Below are 17,430 nucleotides of genomic sequence, written 5' to 3'. Positions count from 1 at the left end.
TGCCAAACAAATGTTACAGGTCTAAAGCGTTCTTCACGCAGCATTGCTTTCTTTCAATTGTTTACTGCCGTACGCACCCTGAAAGTTTGTCTGCAGCAAGCGCGTGTATGTGTACCTATGGACGCGCCTGTGTGTGGCGGGGGGAGCCGTAGTGTAGTGGTTAGCGCGCTGCGCTACGAACCCAGCGCCACGAGTTCGATTCCCGCTCACGGCCACAACCGGTGACGATTTGAACTGGTCCTAGGTCTCCCCTAGGTCAACCCAGCCTCAAACGAGTAACTGGTGTGTGAACATCGACACTGGGGAGACAAAGGTGGGCCGGGCATGAAGCCGGGTAGTAAAGCTGGTTACTTATAACTTGCTGGCTACCAGTAACCTTAAGGTTTCATTGCATATGCTTTTAAACGATGCAAACGCTGTAAGTTTAACCTCTTGTATGAAATACACCCACGATCGACATGTTGAGGTCTGCTTTTTTAATTTTATGTTAAAAGCCAACAATTTAAATGTTTTTATTAACAATAGGAGCTTGTACAACAGACATTTAGCACAAGTGGTGTAGGGGAGTTGTCCCTCTGCTGACTGGAGTATGGTATAACGTTTGAAACGCCATGTTAAACTTACAATAAGCAAAACCACAGCAAAATGAAAGTTGTATAATACAAGGACAATATTGCTTTATATTTTACAGCTTCTGTATGGAGTTTCCAAGACAAATTGTGTCAATGAAGTACAAATGCTGCCCGTAAAATGTAAAAGCAATACAAATATGGATGCAAACTTTTACAAGGAAATGGATATTTTCACGATGCACAAATTAAGCATAAAAAAAAAGTTCAACAAGCATTTTTCTGAACCAGTAGTTGTCGTTATCATACTCCTTGGGGGAAAGATAGTTGGCTTATGTTTATATGCAATATTAAATTAATGCACACAAACTATCCTGGACCTAAACAGCTTTTGGCTAAGGTTTAATTAATTGTGCCCCATCAACTGTCCAACAATATAAACATACTTAACCGACACTCAATTGCTCATTGTAAAGGTATGTATACCTGAACAAGTGTCGATAAAACTGTAAAGTTAATGATAGGAATGGCTATCTGCTAGATAACCTGAAAACACTAGAAATTGTTATTTCTAAAGGTATTTATAACTGGACAAGCATCTAAAAAAAGAAAAAACTACAATTATGGCTATCTGCTCATACATGTCAAGTATGCCAAAAGCACACTTCCAGATGAACGCATGAGTCTGCTTTAAACGAAAGCATCCAAGGTAAGTCAATTATCAAACATTAGTTTCTTACCAATATTACTAAACCACGTTTAATGTGTCTTAAAAAAAATTGTTTGGAAAAGCAGTGTACTGAGGGAGAGAAAAGGTTTTGGTGCTGGATAAGATCCCTGCTAACAGTGTTTGCGGTGGGGTTATGTGGTGTCTGTCAAGCCGTGTGCGTCCCTCCCATCTGCTCCTGGTACACCTCGATCACGTCTTCATCTTCCATGCCAAGCTGCAAAGGATGCTCAATTATAGGTAATCAGCAATGAACAAAGGCATACAAGAATACATTTTTGTAGAACAGTTACATTGCAAATGAAAGTGTGTGTAAAATTTTGATTTAAATCTTTCGTGACTGCAGGGATTCATATTCTTGGTTCTTTCGGTAAAGTCACGTAGAAGGGAAATAATAAAATTAAAAAAATGAAACATAATAAAATACAATTCTCACTACGTTTCGGCCACAATGCAGGACGGCTGCTTGCGTTGTGGCCGAAACGTCGTGAGAATTGTATTTTATTATGTTTTATTATTTTCCTTCTACGTGACTTTACCGAAAGAACCAAGAATATTTGTAAAATAGTTAAATATTGTATGTTTCACACTTCCTAGGTTCAAGTTTTCCATATTTAAATTCTTAAAACATTTTATATTAGATCAATTCCTACCTGCCTTTCTGATGAATGTGTAAATCAGTGGATGGCAGCAGCAGTGGTGAGCACCACGTCAATTATAATACATTTTATTGACTTATTGGCCACACATTTCTGGAGATCCTGTCTAGTGCCAGTTGGAACTTGATGCAAAATCACTGCGTTGTCATACCTTTAGAAATACCTTGTGCTAATTGCATATAACGAGTTGATATTAGATATTAATTCATCCAATAATAATGGTAGGACTTCATTGTATTATGTTCAGCTGTCTAAACCATGAATTGTACAATACTGTTGTTTTTCCTCACCTCTTTTGGAGTTTGTTGGTCACTGATTCTCTGTCCTTCAAAGAGGAACCGCACAGAGTTTGCTGGGACACCCTAAAAGGAACACATCGGTATTTATTATGACCCAAATACACATGATGAGGGTTACTTTTCAATATTGTATTCTAAATGATGTAAACAATCTCTAATATTGTTTTATGGTTTAAAATCAACCTAAGCCAACTGTTTAAAGAAGCATTGAGAAGTGCACGCATAATTACAGAAATACAAGAGCACGTGAATTGGAGCATGTATACAAATAAAACCACAGTGACTTGAGTAACGCGGCTTGGGCAAAACATGTTGCTTGAATGAACAATGGCTGGTGGTCAAAGAAGGTACACCTCCCCAAGTGAAGATACCCACCAGAGATGGTATGATGAAAATGGCTCTTGTGTAGGAGCTAGACTAGCACTGTGAAACTGAGATGTGATAATGGCTTGGGAAAATCTCCATCCAGCAGTGGATAGGTCATGGCTAATGAAGCCAATTACTGTACATGCAATTGACAATTCATGTTAGAATTGCATGAAAAGCAGGGATTGGCTTTCCAAAAGTATGGGTTAACTGGCAATATCATTACTCTATCCCATGTGAAGAGCCAGGAATGATCACTATATTTGTCCATTTCATGCTATTGTGGAGTTGTCATGTAACTATTGCAATGACAACCAGTAAAACATTGGTGTGTATAAGTTGTAAAGGATCTATCAGACAATGTACATATGCAATAAAAACACGTTATACTGTTTAAAATATTTCTGTATATAAAGATACAAAGTGATGTTTTACCTGTCTCTGGCAGTATGATTCCTTAAGTTTTTTAAGCTGTGTAGTCATTTTCACCTTGAAGTGAATTTCACTGTTGTCCTGAAATAATCAAATACATTTACTGATGAATTAAAACTCCATTGTGTGTTGGCCACTGTCCAACATGCTTCATAACTCTAGTTTAATCGATCATTTCCCACAAATTTATAGCACATTTTTTTTATTTTCATAGCAAGAAAAAAGTGCAGCATACATAAATATTGTTGAAAAGTTTGGCTCAAGATAAATATGAGCACAACAAAAGTCACATACAAAAAGTTTGTTCAATACGAAAAAGTATTATTTAAGGGACAACTGGAAAACACAACAAAGTATGCTTTCAGAAAAATGTATCTGACAATGAAAGGAAAACATGTACGCGCCTAAAGAGAAAATGTTTAAATAAACACATTGCTTGCTATGACATGGATATGAATTGTATACAATGACAATGGAACAAAACATTTGTATCATGCAAAGATGAACCTGTTGCAAAGAGGAAAAATGGGTTATGGAACACAAATTAGAGACATTAAAAGAAGAGAAATTCGCTTGGGCAAGACATCTGTAGGAGAGATGGCTGAAGGCCGACACAGGTGATGGAATGGTAGTCACAGAAATAACACACCTGAGGGTTTCCAACAATGGGAGGTGGAGCAATGAGATAATCTCATGCAAAGGACCGATATGGATTGTGGCATCACAAAGACCATGAGGGATGGGAATGATGTAGGGAGGGGTCTTCATCCAAAAGTGGATTACTTTTGGGATTTGCTGATATGATTTCAGAAATTATTTGACAGTATTCTTAGGTTTTTTCGGTAAAGTCACGTAGGTAAAACATTACAATTTCTAAAAGTAAAATAAAATAAAAATCACGACGTTTCGGAGGCAACACAAGCCTCCGTCCTCAGGTGGAACCGTCACAGCCCGACAGCTGTATCAAGTAATACAGCTATCAAGTAATACAGCTGTCGGGCTGTGACGGTTCCACCTGAAGACGGAGGCTTGTGTTGCCTCCGAAACGTCGTGATTTTTATTTTATTTTACTTTTATTAATTTTAATGTTTTACCTACGTGACTTTACCGAAAAAACCTAAGAATATGAATCCTTGCAGTCATGAAAGCTTCAAATCTAGAATTATTTGACAATATCAACACAAAATTTGAACAGATCAAAGGACCTTCAACTCATTCTTGAAAATGTTTAGACCCACTATTTAGAAAACTTATGGTATGCAATGTGCAACAACCTGTCCAATCACTTTGAGCTTGATGTATTCGCCTTCCTTTGTTTCGGGTTTTTCTCCATCAGCAGCAGGCTTCGTTTCCTGGTCCGTAAAGATGCACAGTCAAGGAAAAGTGACAAGACACATAGTAGGCTACATTTGCAATTCACACGACTAGAGTCTAGAAACAACAAATAACCAAGTGTACCCATTGAGCAACTTTTAAACTATAATCGAAAAGTCTTAGAGTTAAACAATGTTTTTCTCCACTCCAAATTAAATAAGATTGTAAATTTTTTTTTTAGATATAGCCAGGAAAGTTTTACAAGGTGCTAAAAAAAATCACGGAAAACTAGCTTGGGCTGTTAGGCAAGGATACCCACTTCAAAGATTTACATCAAAGCAATAAACAGAGTAACTCAAACTCCACATATTATAGGTCATAACACCACTTGCTGTACTGCCACATTTTCCTGCAGGAAGGCATAATTTACACCACGACTTAAACTTAGTATGAGGTGAACTGCCAGGTATGTTTAGTTATGACTCACAATCTTCTCATTATTGTTAATTCACTGCAGCATAAGCACCTCCCAACGCTGTGTGGGGTAGGGGGGTTCAATCCTGCCCAATTTCCGAGATCTCTCAAGATCAGAAGAATTCTGGGCGATTTGGGCCTTCACTTTGGTGTATAAGTATAACTAATTAGTGCAGTAGTGCCATTCCAAGTTTTAGTGCAATGTTCTATGTCTCGGTTCTCCCAACTAGTGAACTTCATTCTTAGCAATGCGCGGCCAATACCAAAATGAAAGTAAGCAGTCAGACACCCTGCTAAGTCTAAGATTGGGCAAGTTAGCACATGGCACACTTAGATGTACAAGCAATTAGCACCTCTTTATAACAAGAGTCTGAAAGGCAATTGGTTCAAATAATTCCAAAAGCAGCTAAAATCACCAGCAAATGTTGCTCAATTACATATCTATACAGCATGTGTGTTCCCTCTTTAGATACGTGGGTTTTCTCACACATGATATAAAAAAACACTCAAAAGGAAATGGCCAAACATTGCAAACCTAATAATTATTTTAAGACTTGGTGGGGTTCTCCTAGGCAAAAGTTTTTCACTACATTGCACGACACATTACACTACACAGTGCCCTACACATTAGTATGTAATGGTCATTACATTGCACATTTGCATTATACAGTAAACGTAGACTGATAAAAGAGGGTAAAGGTGCAGTAGCCACAATCCATTGATGAATGCCGTTACAAGTTTAAATTAGTGTGTACTCTACGTGTATTTTAACTGGGAAGGCGTGGGTCACAGGATTAATCGAGGGTTGGTTGCGGTTTTGTTTAAGGGTTAGTGTTAGGGTCATCGTTAGTCTCGATAATTATACGTTTCCATGACCAATGGGAACTTCGGCTGGGTCAGCCTAGTTTGGTTCAAATCCTGGTCTTGGGCGTGGGTTCCTATCCCAAAGCGTGAGTCATGAGGCTCCATTGACTCATCCCTTCCCCTCCCTCTTCTCCCCACTACGTTCCGCGGTTGTGTAGAGGGGTCGGGAAGCAATCCCAAGTTTGTTTTTAACGTTTAACATAGGCTTGGGTTAGATTAGCCTCATCCATGATATAGGTCTATTTTATATATTTTTTTGTCGTTTAACACAATCAAGGTGCTGAACTTGAGCAAAAGTTAGTTGCTCCATTCAGTGCACGTTCTGTGTCTGCGTTGACCCCATGACGCCTGACACCAGGGTTTGGACAAGGTAAAACGAGTGGGGCACGGAGTGAAAAAGGGTGAGTGGAGGAGCTTGGCTTGCAAATCAATTATTATTATTTTTTTACAAAAACAAAGGGATTGCATGTGCATCACTTGTGTGTTCGGTAGTGCCGGCAAGGCTGCCGTGCGAACACGAACTCACGGGGCCAGGATGTGTCGAATTACCATGTTAGTAGTCTACTTGTCTGGGGTCATGGAAACACGGACATAAGAGTTTGCGTTTCAAGTTTGATTAAGGGTCTGTGTCTTAACAGTTGGGACGTGTCTTTAGAGTTCGGGTCAGTGTCTGGAGTTAACGCACGTTCAAGTAGTATCGAGGTCAGGTATTTTAGAGCAAAGATAAGTGTAAAGAGGCTGTCGGGGTGTAAGCGTCTGAGCTCGGGTTAATGTGTATTGAGTCTGGATCACAGAGAACGTACGGGTCCAAGTCGGGGTCTGTGTTTTGAGTCCTATTTTAAGGTTTGTTTTTAAGTTGGGTAGATAGGCAATCTGCATTCATAGTTAAGAGTTGGGCTGTGGTTAAGAATAATTGTTTATAATAATGTATATACATTCATGTATCCAGGAAAGTCACACCGAGACTCTCCCTAAGGAGTGTTTGGTAATTCCATAAATGTTTTGAATGCGAAAAGAAACAGTAGTACTTGGAGAAACACCTGCATACGGAAGGATAACATTCGACATTCTGCAGATGAACCCATACGTGTACATCAATTTGCTATACTCCACTGCCATCTCCTGAGTTTAGCAGTGAACAGATTTGCATGAACCTGCAGTTATTTCGATACTGTACAGTCATCGACTTATGAACACCCGACTTACGAACATCCGCAGTTATGAACCAGCTTCCATGAGATTATGTTTTAACATCGACTTGCCAACACTTGCTAACTGAACCGCTTGATCCTCCACGAGATGTAGTCACGACCTTCCGCTGGGAGTGTGTGCGCGCGCACACGTCTGTGTAAAAGTGAGTGTGCAAAAGTGAGTGTCCATGTGTGTGAAAGTGAGTGTGCGCCTGTGCACGCCCATGCCCCCATGTATGTGTGTGTGGAGCGGTAGTGCACTACCAACCCAGCGACACAAGTTCGATTCCCGCTTATGACCAACACCAGTGGCTCCACTATGTCACCTCAGCCACAAATGCGTACCTGGTGGTGTGGTGTGTAAACATCGCCACTGGGGAGTCAAAGGCGGCCGGGCGTGGTCCTGACCACCCACCCCATCGTGTGCCGTGTCGGCCTGCATAGGTGCTGCTCTCTAACAGCACTTGCCCCAATAGTCTGTTAAGGCTATATGAGGAACCAATGTCATTGTGTGCGCACGCACGTAACCCCGTGTGTAAGGAAAGTGAAACTAAATTGACTCCTCTACTTAAGAACGAGTTAGGTTCCAGATGTCTGTTCGTAAGTCGATTTGACTTGTTGTACGGCATGTTGTATAATCTGCTGTAGATGCCACTGGTTTATCAACGCTTTATCATGTCCACTTTATTTTCCATCGTAATAGTGTCTCTTACTACCACCTTCGACACTATCACCACTCATGCTTCGGAGACAGTGGGGGTTGATGTTCGTGAAAAGCACAGAGAACGTCGTAGTGAACCGCACAGCCACGACACAACAACAATGATGGTGACCTAGGCAGAAATGCCGGAAATGCTGGGAAATGACACCGAACAACCACCGCTATCCATTGAGCGGCAGTTGAACTTACGACTCTTGGGACGAACAGGCAACTGTACATACGAACAGGTTTGTTCGTATCTCTTAAAGTTCGTAAGTAGAGGAGTTAATGTAAAACTATTTTTTTGTTACTTTCTTGTTTTAGTTTCTATACAGTATTTATTACAGTATTACAAGCAAATGTACAATATTTGCTATTGATGAGTTTAACCATGCTTCCCATTTTTGTTAACACGTAAGACATTTTGTAACACTGACCTATGTACATTTTGATTATAGTGTGCTGATCTTTAAAGGTGTATTGGAATTTTTTGATTCTGCTCCTGATACTCCTGCTGTTATGAAATGACTCATGCAGCCAGCTATGGCTGAAAAGTTTGGTCGTACATGTTATGCATATCGTTTATTGTTAAATTTGAATCACAGTTCCTATGATTACTGTTATTGTTTTTATAGCTTAATTTTGGTGATTTTGAAAACGTTTTGGTTTAGCCATGTTTGTTTGTTGTAGTACAGAGTTAGCCTGATAACTTTAATCTACATTGTCTTATGGTTATTGTTTGACTTGCATCCCACTGGGATTTTTGCACACAACGTTTAAATAGTGTTTTTTTTGGAAGACTTGTTTTTCCTGGATTTTTCTGTTGTGTAGTCACTTTAAGATGTTTCTTGTTCATGTTTTTGTTTTGTTGCGGTTGCACCTGAGTCAAGAGCCACATGGCTCACAGGGTTATACCCAATAAATGAAACTGAATATTATTATTACATTGCGTTCCTACTTACGAACACTTCGACTTACGAACGTATCTCGAGAACCAATCTCGTTCGTAAGTCGATGACTGCCCTACTCGATTACATGTGCACGCCACACGACGCCCTGGGTAAGTGTTCGCGTGTAAAAAAAAAATACATGTTTGTATTTACGTACACTGGATAGTCAGTGTTTTGAGTAAGAGTTGGTGTTTTGAGTTGAAGTACAGTGTACTTAAAGTTTGGTTTAACTTAACAATAGAGTTGTGGACCTGGGATTAAATGTGTGTATTGTTTATGAAGGTTGGTCACATTCTGAGGCCGAGTCGCGGTATAGGTTAGTGTTCAGCCAAGGCCTTGGGGTAGTGTTTACAAACTGTGTTTAGTGCAATGGCCGTAGTCTGGGTCCGATGGTTTGTCTGGCTTGGCGATTCGCGAGGATTGAATAAGGTTGTGAATTTAATGGCTCGGGAGTACATCTAGAGTCAGTCTTTTCAATCACGTACCGAGTAAGGTTTCGATTGCAGTCGTTTCACACCCGCTTCTGTGAAAAGTGTTTATAGAATGCGTGTTTATACCGCAGCCCGCGTTTAGGCATCGCCTTGCCAAGCCCGCCCCTACAGCCCGTGTTGTCAGTGCGCGCTTACGGCTAGTGTCAAGTAGTCGCTGTTCAGGGGAGGGGGGGGGTTATGCCTCACAAGCCCGTGTTCATGGCGAGTGTTGATGTGTAATTGCCCGACGTTGCCCGCGGACGATCTTTTCTCGCCGCCTCCATCCCAATGAATGGGGGCCCACACTGCGGCCTAGCGAAAGCCGCGGCCTCGCCTAGGGCACGCACCTGATCAGACATCGTGAGCGAGGCGGCGTTGAGAGCGAGTCCCGCTGCCGAGCGCTGGCGACGGGATTTTTCCCTCTTTGGTCTTGATTGGGAGAAAAAACAAAACTCGACGACAACAACAAAGAGCCGCGGCGAATCGTTCGCCGCCGAACAAACTCGGGGCTAACAAAGACAACAACGACGGCGGCGGCGGAGGAGGCGCGATGAGAAGACGGCCCCAGCGGCTCGCGACGGCGTGACGTCACGAGTGGATTTCTTAGCGCGGATAAGCAGGCCGACGTTGACCCCCCCCCCTCAAACCGCGCGTCCGATTGGTCGAGATTAGGCCATGTGATGCGTGTATGGGGGGGGGGGGTGTGTATGCGCGCGCGTCCGTTGTGGGAAGTATAATCGTACCCCCGCCTGGACATTTCGATTCGATTCTTTGAATCGGTCTACTGGTATAATCGATATTTTGAGAATCGATTATTGTTGTTGGTTTAATTTTTGTATTGTGCCTGAAATAATTTAGATTATCTTCTTGGTTCTTTCGGTAAAGTCACGTAGAAGGGAAATAATAAAATAATAAAAATAAAACATAATAAAATACAATTCTCACGACGTTTCGGCCACAACGCAAGCAGCCGTCCTCAGGTGAAGAACAGGGCTGTCGGAAAGACAGTGTCTCAGAATTATATTTTATTGTTTTATTTATTTTATTATTTCCCTTCTACGTGACTTTACCGAAAGAACCAAGAAGATGATTCCCTGCAGTCACGAAAGCTTTAAATCGAAATTTAATTTAGATTAATTCGAGTTTTTTTTTTCCCGCTATAAATTTCCACATTATAAGCCACTTTGTTGAGCTCTCGTTTGTGGCCAGGTCACTTCTGAAAAAGAAGTTAATATCTCAGTGGGATTTACCTGAGAAGATACAACTCAAGTTTAGTTTCACTTGTATATATTTTAAAAAGTGATTTATTTACCTTTCCTATACTTTACACTTCTACCATGTTGTTTTGTTGTTGTTGTAACGTTCTGACACATGTGAAAAAGAGCTTTATAGCTTATCGGATTCCTCCAGTATGAATATCCCAATTCTAAATTGTTGCAATTAGTCCGTCTGGACGAATAATTATACTGGTAGGAACCTCCTGGTTACACCAGCCCACAGGGGATTATTGTGTCCGTCGTGCAGGGAGGGGCAGGGTGGGGAGGGTGGGGCTGGGTGGGGAAGGAGGGGCTGGGTGGAGAGGGGAGGGTGGGGAGGGGCTGGGTGGGGAGGGTGGGGCTGGGTGAGGGGTGGGAGGGGTGGGGCTGGGTGGGGGGAGGGTGGGGAAGGAGGGGCTGGGTGGGGAGGGTGGGGCTGGGTGAGGGGTGGGAGGGGTGGGTCTGGGTGGGGAGGGTGGGGAGGGGCTAGGGTGGGGAGGGGCTGGGTGGGGAGGGTGGGTGGGGCTGGATGGGGGGGTGGGAGGGGTGGGGTGGGGAGGGGGCTGGTCACCCCGTGGTGCCCTTATAAAACTCAACGTTTAACCTACTCACGCCGGCTTGTGCCCGCCCTCACAGTCGGGCATATTTGCGGAATGCACCACGCCGCCGTTGACCCTGGCCATTGACCGAGCAACCCAACGTTCCTACCAGCTCCCTCCGCAGGAATGTGTTACGGGATAAGAGCGATGACAGTAATTATATTTTCATGTAGGTGGCGCCCAAATGCCTCAGCAACAAAAACCTATTGTCACAGCCAAAACTCAACATTTCGAAGGGGAGTATGGTGGTGGTTGTTGCTGAGGTTGTCGATGTTGATCTTCACTACCTGGCCGTTATATTCTTGGTTCTTTCGGTAAAGTCACGTAGAAGGGAAATACTAAAATAATAAAAATAAAACATAATAAGGTAAAATTCTCACGACGTTTCGGCCACAACGCAAGCAGCCGTCCTCAGGTGAAGAACAGGGCTATCGGAAAGACAGCTTCCTAATGAACACTGCTAAGCTTGGCAGCGTATTTGTGTTTTGGTTGCTATGTAAACTCCTTTGTCAAGGCTCTCTCCTCCTCCGACCCAGCTTAAAAATACGCTGCCAACTTAGCAGTTCATTTTTTACCGAAAAGCCAAGAATATGAATCCATACAGTCACGAAAGCTTTAAATCGAAATTTACCTGGCCGTTAGTTACTTTTCCTTTGGGAGTGGGGGGGATGTATTTGCTTGTGCTTTCGACACGGAGCAGGTTTCACATATCCTGTGTCATTACCGACCGTGATCTGCTGGATTAAGGCCCCTTTTCCAAAAAAATATGGTTGTGAATTAATTGTGGAAGTTTGCCGGCCAATTGTGGAAGTGAGGCCCTCCCAGTGAGTGGGGACATTGTGGGAGTGGGTCAAAAATGTAATGGTTTGTGTGACGTGCGTGTGATGTGTTTGGTGGAGTTATAAGATTTAAAGCTTTCGTGACTGCAGGGATTCATATTCTTGGTTCTTTCGATAAAGTCACGTAGAAGGGAAACAATAAAATAATAAAAATATAAAATAATACAATTCTCGCGACATTTCGACTACAACACAAGCAATCATCATCATGTGTGAAAAACACAGCAAGAACATTTTCTTGCTGTTTTATATTTTTTATTATTTTATTGTTTCCCTTCTACGTGACTTTACCGAAAGAACCAAGAATAGGAGTCATAGGAGTTCAGGGTTTGCGTTTATAAATGTAAGTAATTCTTGAATATGAAGATTTTTTTACGTGGGATGACCCTGGATTGTAAATATCTCTCTTTGCGAATTGTATTATAGGGTGGTTCCTTTATTGTTAAGCCTGCACGTCCACATTTTCGAACATTTCTCCCGATCGTAAAGTACAGGGCACGTGTATGTGTGTGATGGGATTATTTTGGGAAAAATTAAGCAACCGTGTGTGGAATTTTGGATCCTAAGTATTTGTCTGTGGGGAGTGGAGCGTGAGTTTGCGGATGTAGGTTTTTATTTATTTTTCGTGCCTTTTTTATCCCTCTCCCCCGTGGTATATTCCAGTTGTGCTGTCAGCATCATAATGAAATGGAGAAATTTCCATTTGGGTGTTTCATTGCCGCTAGCATTGTATAAGACGGTCAAGAGAACCACTGTGAAATTTGAAGTTACTGTACGTCAATATACTGTAACTCTTCATTTAGATGTTAAAGGCTTCCACCGGAATTTTTAATTTCTGTACTACATTATATTTTCATATTTCTCAATCCAGTAGTGTCGAAACTAATGTTGATGCCTTAAATGTTATTTTGTTTGGATTGCAATGTTCTGTATATTTAAATGTGTAGTCTATATATTTTAAACGTGTGGATAGTTTCTTATACACGTGTATTTTAAGGCTGTGTGCTCCATTTGTGTTCAGCCATAAAATCCCTTTGGCTTGCCACTATCTGGAGAAATGTGTTGCAATTGATAATGAACGGTTAAAGTATAGCTGTGGTCTACTGCAGAAATCTACTAAAATAATGGTCATCACAGAATACCAATTTAAATACTGCTGCATCGCCATTCCTGTGAAGGTGCGAGACACTCACGGTACAAGAGCGTGGCATGAAAAATACACAACTAAAAACATGAATTGAGTATGTTGTTTACATGAAGGGTGCAGTTGTTGCCAACGATGATGTGTTGCAATGGGGTCATGTTTTGTTTCAGTTAAGTTGTAAGGTTCAGATTAATGCACTCAAGACTCGAGTATTATTCACAGGTATGTCCATTGTACGACACTCCACTGAAACAGGCCATCCTATGCCAGGCAGAGCACATGGCTCAAGAAGGTCATTGACTTATACGCGATGTTGATCGGTGTGGATTTGTGACGGTGGAGAGCATAGACGTGGGAGCATAGTATAGTGCAATGGATTTTGTTGCATGGCCCCTGCTGACAACGGAGCCTTGCAGTCGCCTATAACCAGTACAGTACTCTTATATAAGCGCACAAATGTATGTCTGTGATGAACGCTGCACTCTCCGTCGTTTTCATGCAGGGGGCGCTGCAAACCTACGCACCCCCTGCATGAACGACGGATGCACAGGGACAGACGTTCGGTTACGTTGGAATCGATCTGCAGACGGCGGTCTTCTCGCACGGCCAGCAGCTCTGTGTCGCCTTATCTCGATCCCGCAATCCCAAGCAGGTGAAAGTCCGCATCGAACCGAACCCCCAGCAACGACGAGAGAAAATTCACACGAAATGTCCTTTTCAATGAAGTCTTCAGATGTAAAATGGTATAAGCTTTTAATAAAGAAATAAAATTATCTAATTCAAAACATAATACAATTCTAAGAGGTTTCATTTTAAAACTTCAAAACGGAGTATCGGGTGCTTATGTGAATGCGTCGTTCGTGTACAATTTTGTTTGTGACTTTCCTGGCCTAAGGCCGTAAACAATTGTGAGGGGTGCCATAGGCACCCCCGAACAACCCCTAGTTTTATACAAGGTGGCCACCCACTCAAGCACTACATATATATTCAAACATGCCTAAAGCGTCCGAAATTGGGTGCATTCCAGGTGATTGGGTCATTGGTTTTTACATAACTAGCTTTATTTTGCAACTTTTGAAATGCTATTTCCTTTCAAAAAGCTTCAATTTGTTTCAAGATCGGGTTTTTCCCATGGTTATATAATTGTGTTATTACGGACTGAGTTGCACCGAAGTGAGTGTTAAACGTTGCTCATTTTAGTTGACAAGCCAGAGCCAGCTGTAGAAATTCCATATTTGTATTGCTTGTAGGGACCATGACTACAAACAATGCCGGTTTATCACCAAGCAAGGTTTCTCACTTTAGTGGCACTGGAGCAGAGCCACCAAGCGAGGATAAGATTGAAAACTCATTTCTTAAGAACTGCTTTTTGTTTAGCTTATCCTTCACCTCCGATTAGCACGGTTAACTATGTACAGTGTGAAATAAGTCCATCATACATACATACCAAACGTCCCGATTTGGCAGAAAGTCCGGGTGTGAAAAACGAGATTTTGGCCCTGGTTTAAGATTTTCTGGCTTCATGCTCGACTTTCGATGCTGGCAAAGGGTGGGGTTGATGGAGAGGGTTCTGCGAGCTTACCACCTTGTGTCCTAGTTGAGCCGGCCAGTTAAGCCTGGCTGGTGTTGGGACTGAAGCATTCGTAATTTTCAGTCAATACATATTTTCAATCAATACAATTTGAACAAATAACTGGGCATGTTGTTTATATTATCACAACATTCAGGTACCTTACACAAACACCAGAACTGCAATAATTACGCATGAGAAATTCTATCAGTAGCACAAGTGTCGTTTGTTGTAGAGGTTCATGGTTCTAATCAAGAGGCTGCATGCTTACTGCAGATGTATTAACCGTGAAAATGATCTGCGCTGTCTTCTTCGCAGTGGACGCTAAAGCACCCCTGACATTATTCGCAATAGTAGGCCATTGTGTTCCAGTGTTAGAGTCCAAATTTTCCATATTCCAAAATTACCCACGAATGGCTCAATTGGGATTGGGATTATACATTGCAAAAATCGGCAGACCAAATGCCCCAGGCCACTATCCTGGGTCTCTTCAGTTCTCACCTTGTTAAACAAAATAAAATAAACTTAAGAATGACAAGAACAATCTCAGAAATAATAAAACACACTCGTGGTTCCAGTTTTATTTAATTTATTGCTTTCCTCATTAAAAACGGGTCATTTCACATCTTTACAAAATACGAACGTTTATGTTTGAAAGATGTAGCTCAATTTTTTTTAAACAAACTCCACTGCTGGGCCCAGAGATAATGAAGCTAGGAAATGTTGGCTTTTTTTGTCACATCCACAATGTTACTGTTCACTGCTAACAGCATGGGACCAACAGTGGCAGTCAGAAATGCTGCATTATGTATCACTGTGGACCCTAACAGTTGTCGCAAGAGCCTTTAAACTGGGCTCTTTGTACTGTGGATATTGGACGTAAACATGCCTTGTGGCACATATTTTTGTTAACTTTTATTTATTGGGCCAGGTCATGAAATACTACAGGAAGGCCGAGTATTCAAAAACACTGATTTTCACGTTTCTTGTCAAAGGTAGAAATTACACGTAGAAGCTGTTGAAAAAGAATCTTTAAGTACAAACATTAAAAGGAAGAGTTATACTACTTCACAGCCTAATTAATTAAAAAGAGCATTATAGATCTGTAAAAATCAACACCGCTTGATTGCAAAAAGGATAACTGGTGATCTTCTCAGTCAGTCTGGGAGAAACCACATTTGGGCTTCTCATGGTTACTATAAATGTGTTATTTCCCAACAGGCAAAATTACTCTCACAAATACAATATTTCACTTTACCTGGTGGGTAGATTCACCTGCTAAAACACAGTGTCAAGTGAGAATTATAGCCCAGCTTGCAAAATGTGGGGAAAAAAACCCCATCCAGGTCCTTTTAGTACAACTTTAACCCAAAACAGCCGAAGGAGTGCTGGGTAACAAAGTACAGCGATCGTGAAAATCACAACCACTCTACATATGGTCATTCTTCATTATCAAGTTTTCCAAAATTGTCTGTGTTGATCACACTTAAGCAGAAATACAATGGAGATTTGTTGACAAGTAAACTGCATTTATAAGACTTGAGTTACCTAGAAGAAACATAATTAAGGCGACTGGATCAAATGTTGGCAGTGACTATAACATTTCTGATGCGCAATGTATAAAACATACAGCTTACAACAAAAGAAATATACACCACCGTCACACCAGTGAAATCTCTTAAATAAATTAATCCTTAAAGGAGCATTTATCATCATCTGATAAGCATTTTGTTCGACAAACATATCCCAAAAGTACCATAACGGTTTTCACCAAAATAATGTCGATTGTAGCTGTTATCTAAATATACAAAAATTATGAGTCAAAATTAAATAATGTATGATCGACATGTGTTGTAAACAAATGCATTAAACAAGTATTACTCAAGGACTACGAGTAAGTGCTATTGAAGGAAGTACTGGAACAAAATACAAATGTTTTTTTTCATCACACTGATGTTATTCAACAGTGAATCGTTTGAAATTAAAGATGCGCTTAATTACATGGCAGTTTTACTTCAGAAGGAACGTTGCAGTCTTAAGTGATCAATGCGACTCCCTTGGGAAAGGTACCCCTGTCCATAAAGCTGCACTCGCAGTACTTTGCAGTGATTTTTATTCAAGCTTCTGCATTGCACAATTAAACCTTCTCAATGTAAATCAATGTGCATCGTGATCATCGTGTTCATTAAAGGTGTCGGTTTTTTTTTCATCAGGGCAACAACCGACCCCTTTCTCTGACACCTCATTTCCTTCTCATTGTTTCACAAGATTCAACATTTTTCATTGTTGATGAACGTGTGCCGACGACAAGTTACGAAGCCATGACAAATGAAACGCCATGTTGCTCTTACACGCCGAGCAGGACGAGACGGCACAGCAAGGGTGGCCAAGTGGGACTGGAAATCACAACCGTGGTGAAGGTGGTGGTGGTGGTGGAAGCCGCTGACTGCGAGGCGTTGCGGGAGCGCCACGCGATACACGAGTCATCACACCGAGGTTTCCGAAGGTGCATGATGCTCGACACATCCTGGCACCAAGTTCACCTTCTTGCCAGGGTTTTGCCCGGTGCTGCAAAGTTTATCACGCAGACATGTGATGAGGCTGTAATTAGATTGTGTTAGAAACTGCGCTGGCATTTATGCCAGCCAAATATATTTTTTGTTTCATAACAGTTGGTTAGAAATTACATTCACGTACGTTTCAGTAATGCCTTTTAAAGAAACACAAGCTGCTTAATGCCATTCAACAAGAGGCGATCCATGGTTGTTCATCACCGCATGTCACGTCTGTATTTTCTTAAAGTCTTTCAGTCATGGCCTTGCATATAAATGAAATGTTTTAATGAAAGTAACTGCATTCCTTAATTGTGTTCAATTGTGATGCGCTTTAGTCACTAGCAAGGACGTACTGGTCATCTGCAAGTGATGGACTGCCTGCTCTGAAAGTATAGCATTGACATACAAATCTATATTTCAGAATCAAATATTGGCTCTTTCGATAGAGCTTCA

At 41.4% G+C, this 17,430-nt stretch overlaps 2 protein-coding genes across 10 annotated transcripts in view; both read right to left on the bottom strand.

The window, feature by feature from the left end:
• Positions 1–461: 461 nt before the first annotated feature.
• Positions 462–9,596, bottom strand: SUMO1 (small ubiquitin like modifier 1). Its single transcript, XM_061555085.1, has 5 exons — positions 9,362–9,596; positions 4,327–4,404; positions 3,056–3,133; positions 2,246–2,317; positions 462–1,513 (listed from the first exon to the last, which is right to left on the bottom strand). The coding sequence occupies exons 1-5, from the start codon at positions 9,371–9,373 to the stop codon at positions 1,445–1,447; spliced, it is 309 nt and encodes a 102-aa protein (XP_061411069.1). The 5' UTR covers positions 9,374–9,596; the 3' UTR covers positions 462–1,444.
• A 5,398-nt stretch (positions 9,597–14,994) lies between these two features.
• The window catches only part of LOC133344845 (sodium bicarbonate cotransporter 3-like), a 79,109-nt gene continuing 76,673 nt past the window's right edge, over positions 14,995–17,430 (bottom strand). For all 9 annotated transcript variants that reach the window (XM_061555090.1, XM_061555086.1, XM_061555088.1 and 6 more), the window contains one exon: positions 14,995–16,990. Coding sequence is in view for 8 of the 9 variants with exons in the window: in XM_061555086.1 (XP_061411070.1) it covers positions 16,909–16,990 (82 nt within the window). In the remaining variant the exon portion in view is untranslated. The remainder of the gene's footprint in view (positions 16,991–17,430) is intronic.

The sequence above is a fragment of the Lethenteron reissneri genome, chromosome 20, assembly GCF_015708825.2.
Source record: "Lethenteron reissneri isolate LAM-NWPU_2019-01 chromosome 20, ASM1570882v1, whole genome shotgun sequence".
NCBI lineage: Eukaryota > Metazoa > Chordata > Hyperoartia > Petromyzontiformes > Petromyzontidae > Lethenteron > Lethenteron reissneri.
This window is presented reverse-complemented; position numbering and strand designations above follow the sequence as displayed.

Excerpts from the sequence above, each read along its gene's own strand:
- SUMO1 (XM_061555085.1), bottom strand. Across the intron at positions 3,134-4,326 it reads AGCTCAAAGTGATTGGACAG|GACAACAGTGAAATTCACTT; the intron begins GTTGTTGCACAT and ends TGATTATTTCAG. Across the intron at positions 1,514-2,245 it reads ACCAACAAACTCCAAAAGAG|CTTGGCATGGAAGATGAAGA; the intron begins GTGAGGAAAAAC and ends CATCCTTTGCAG.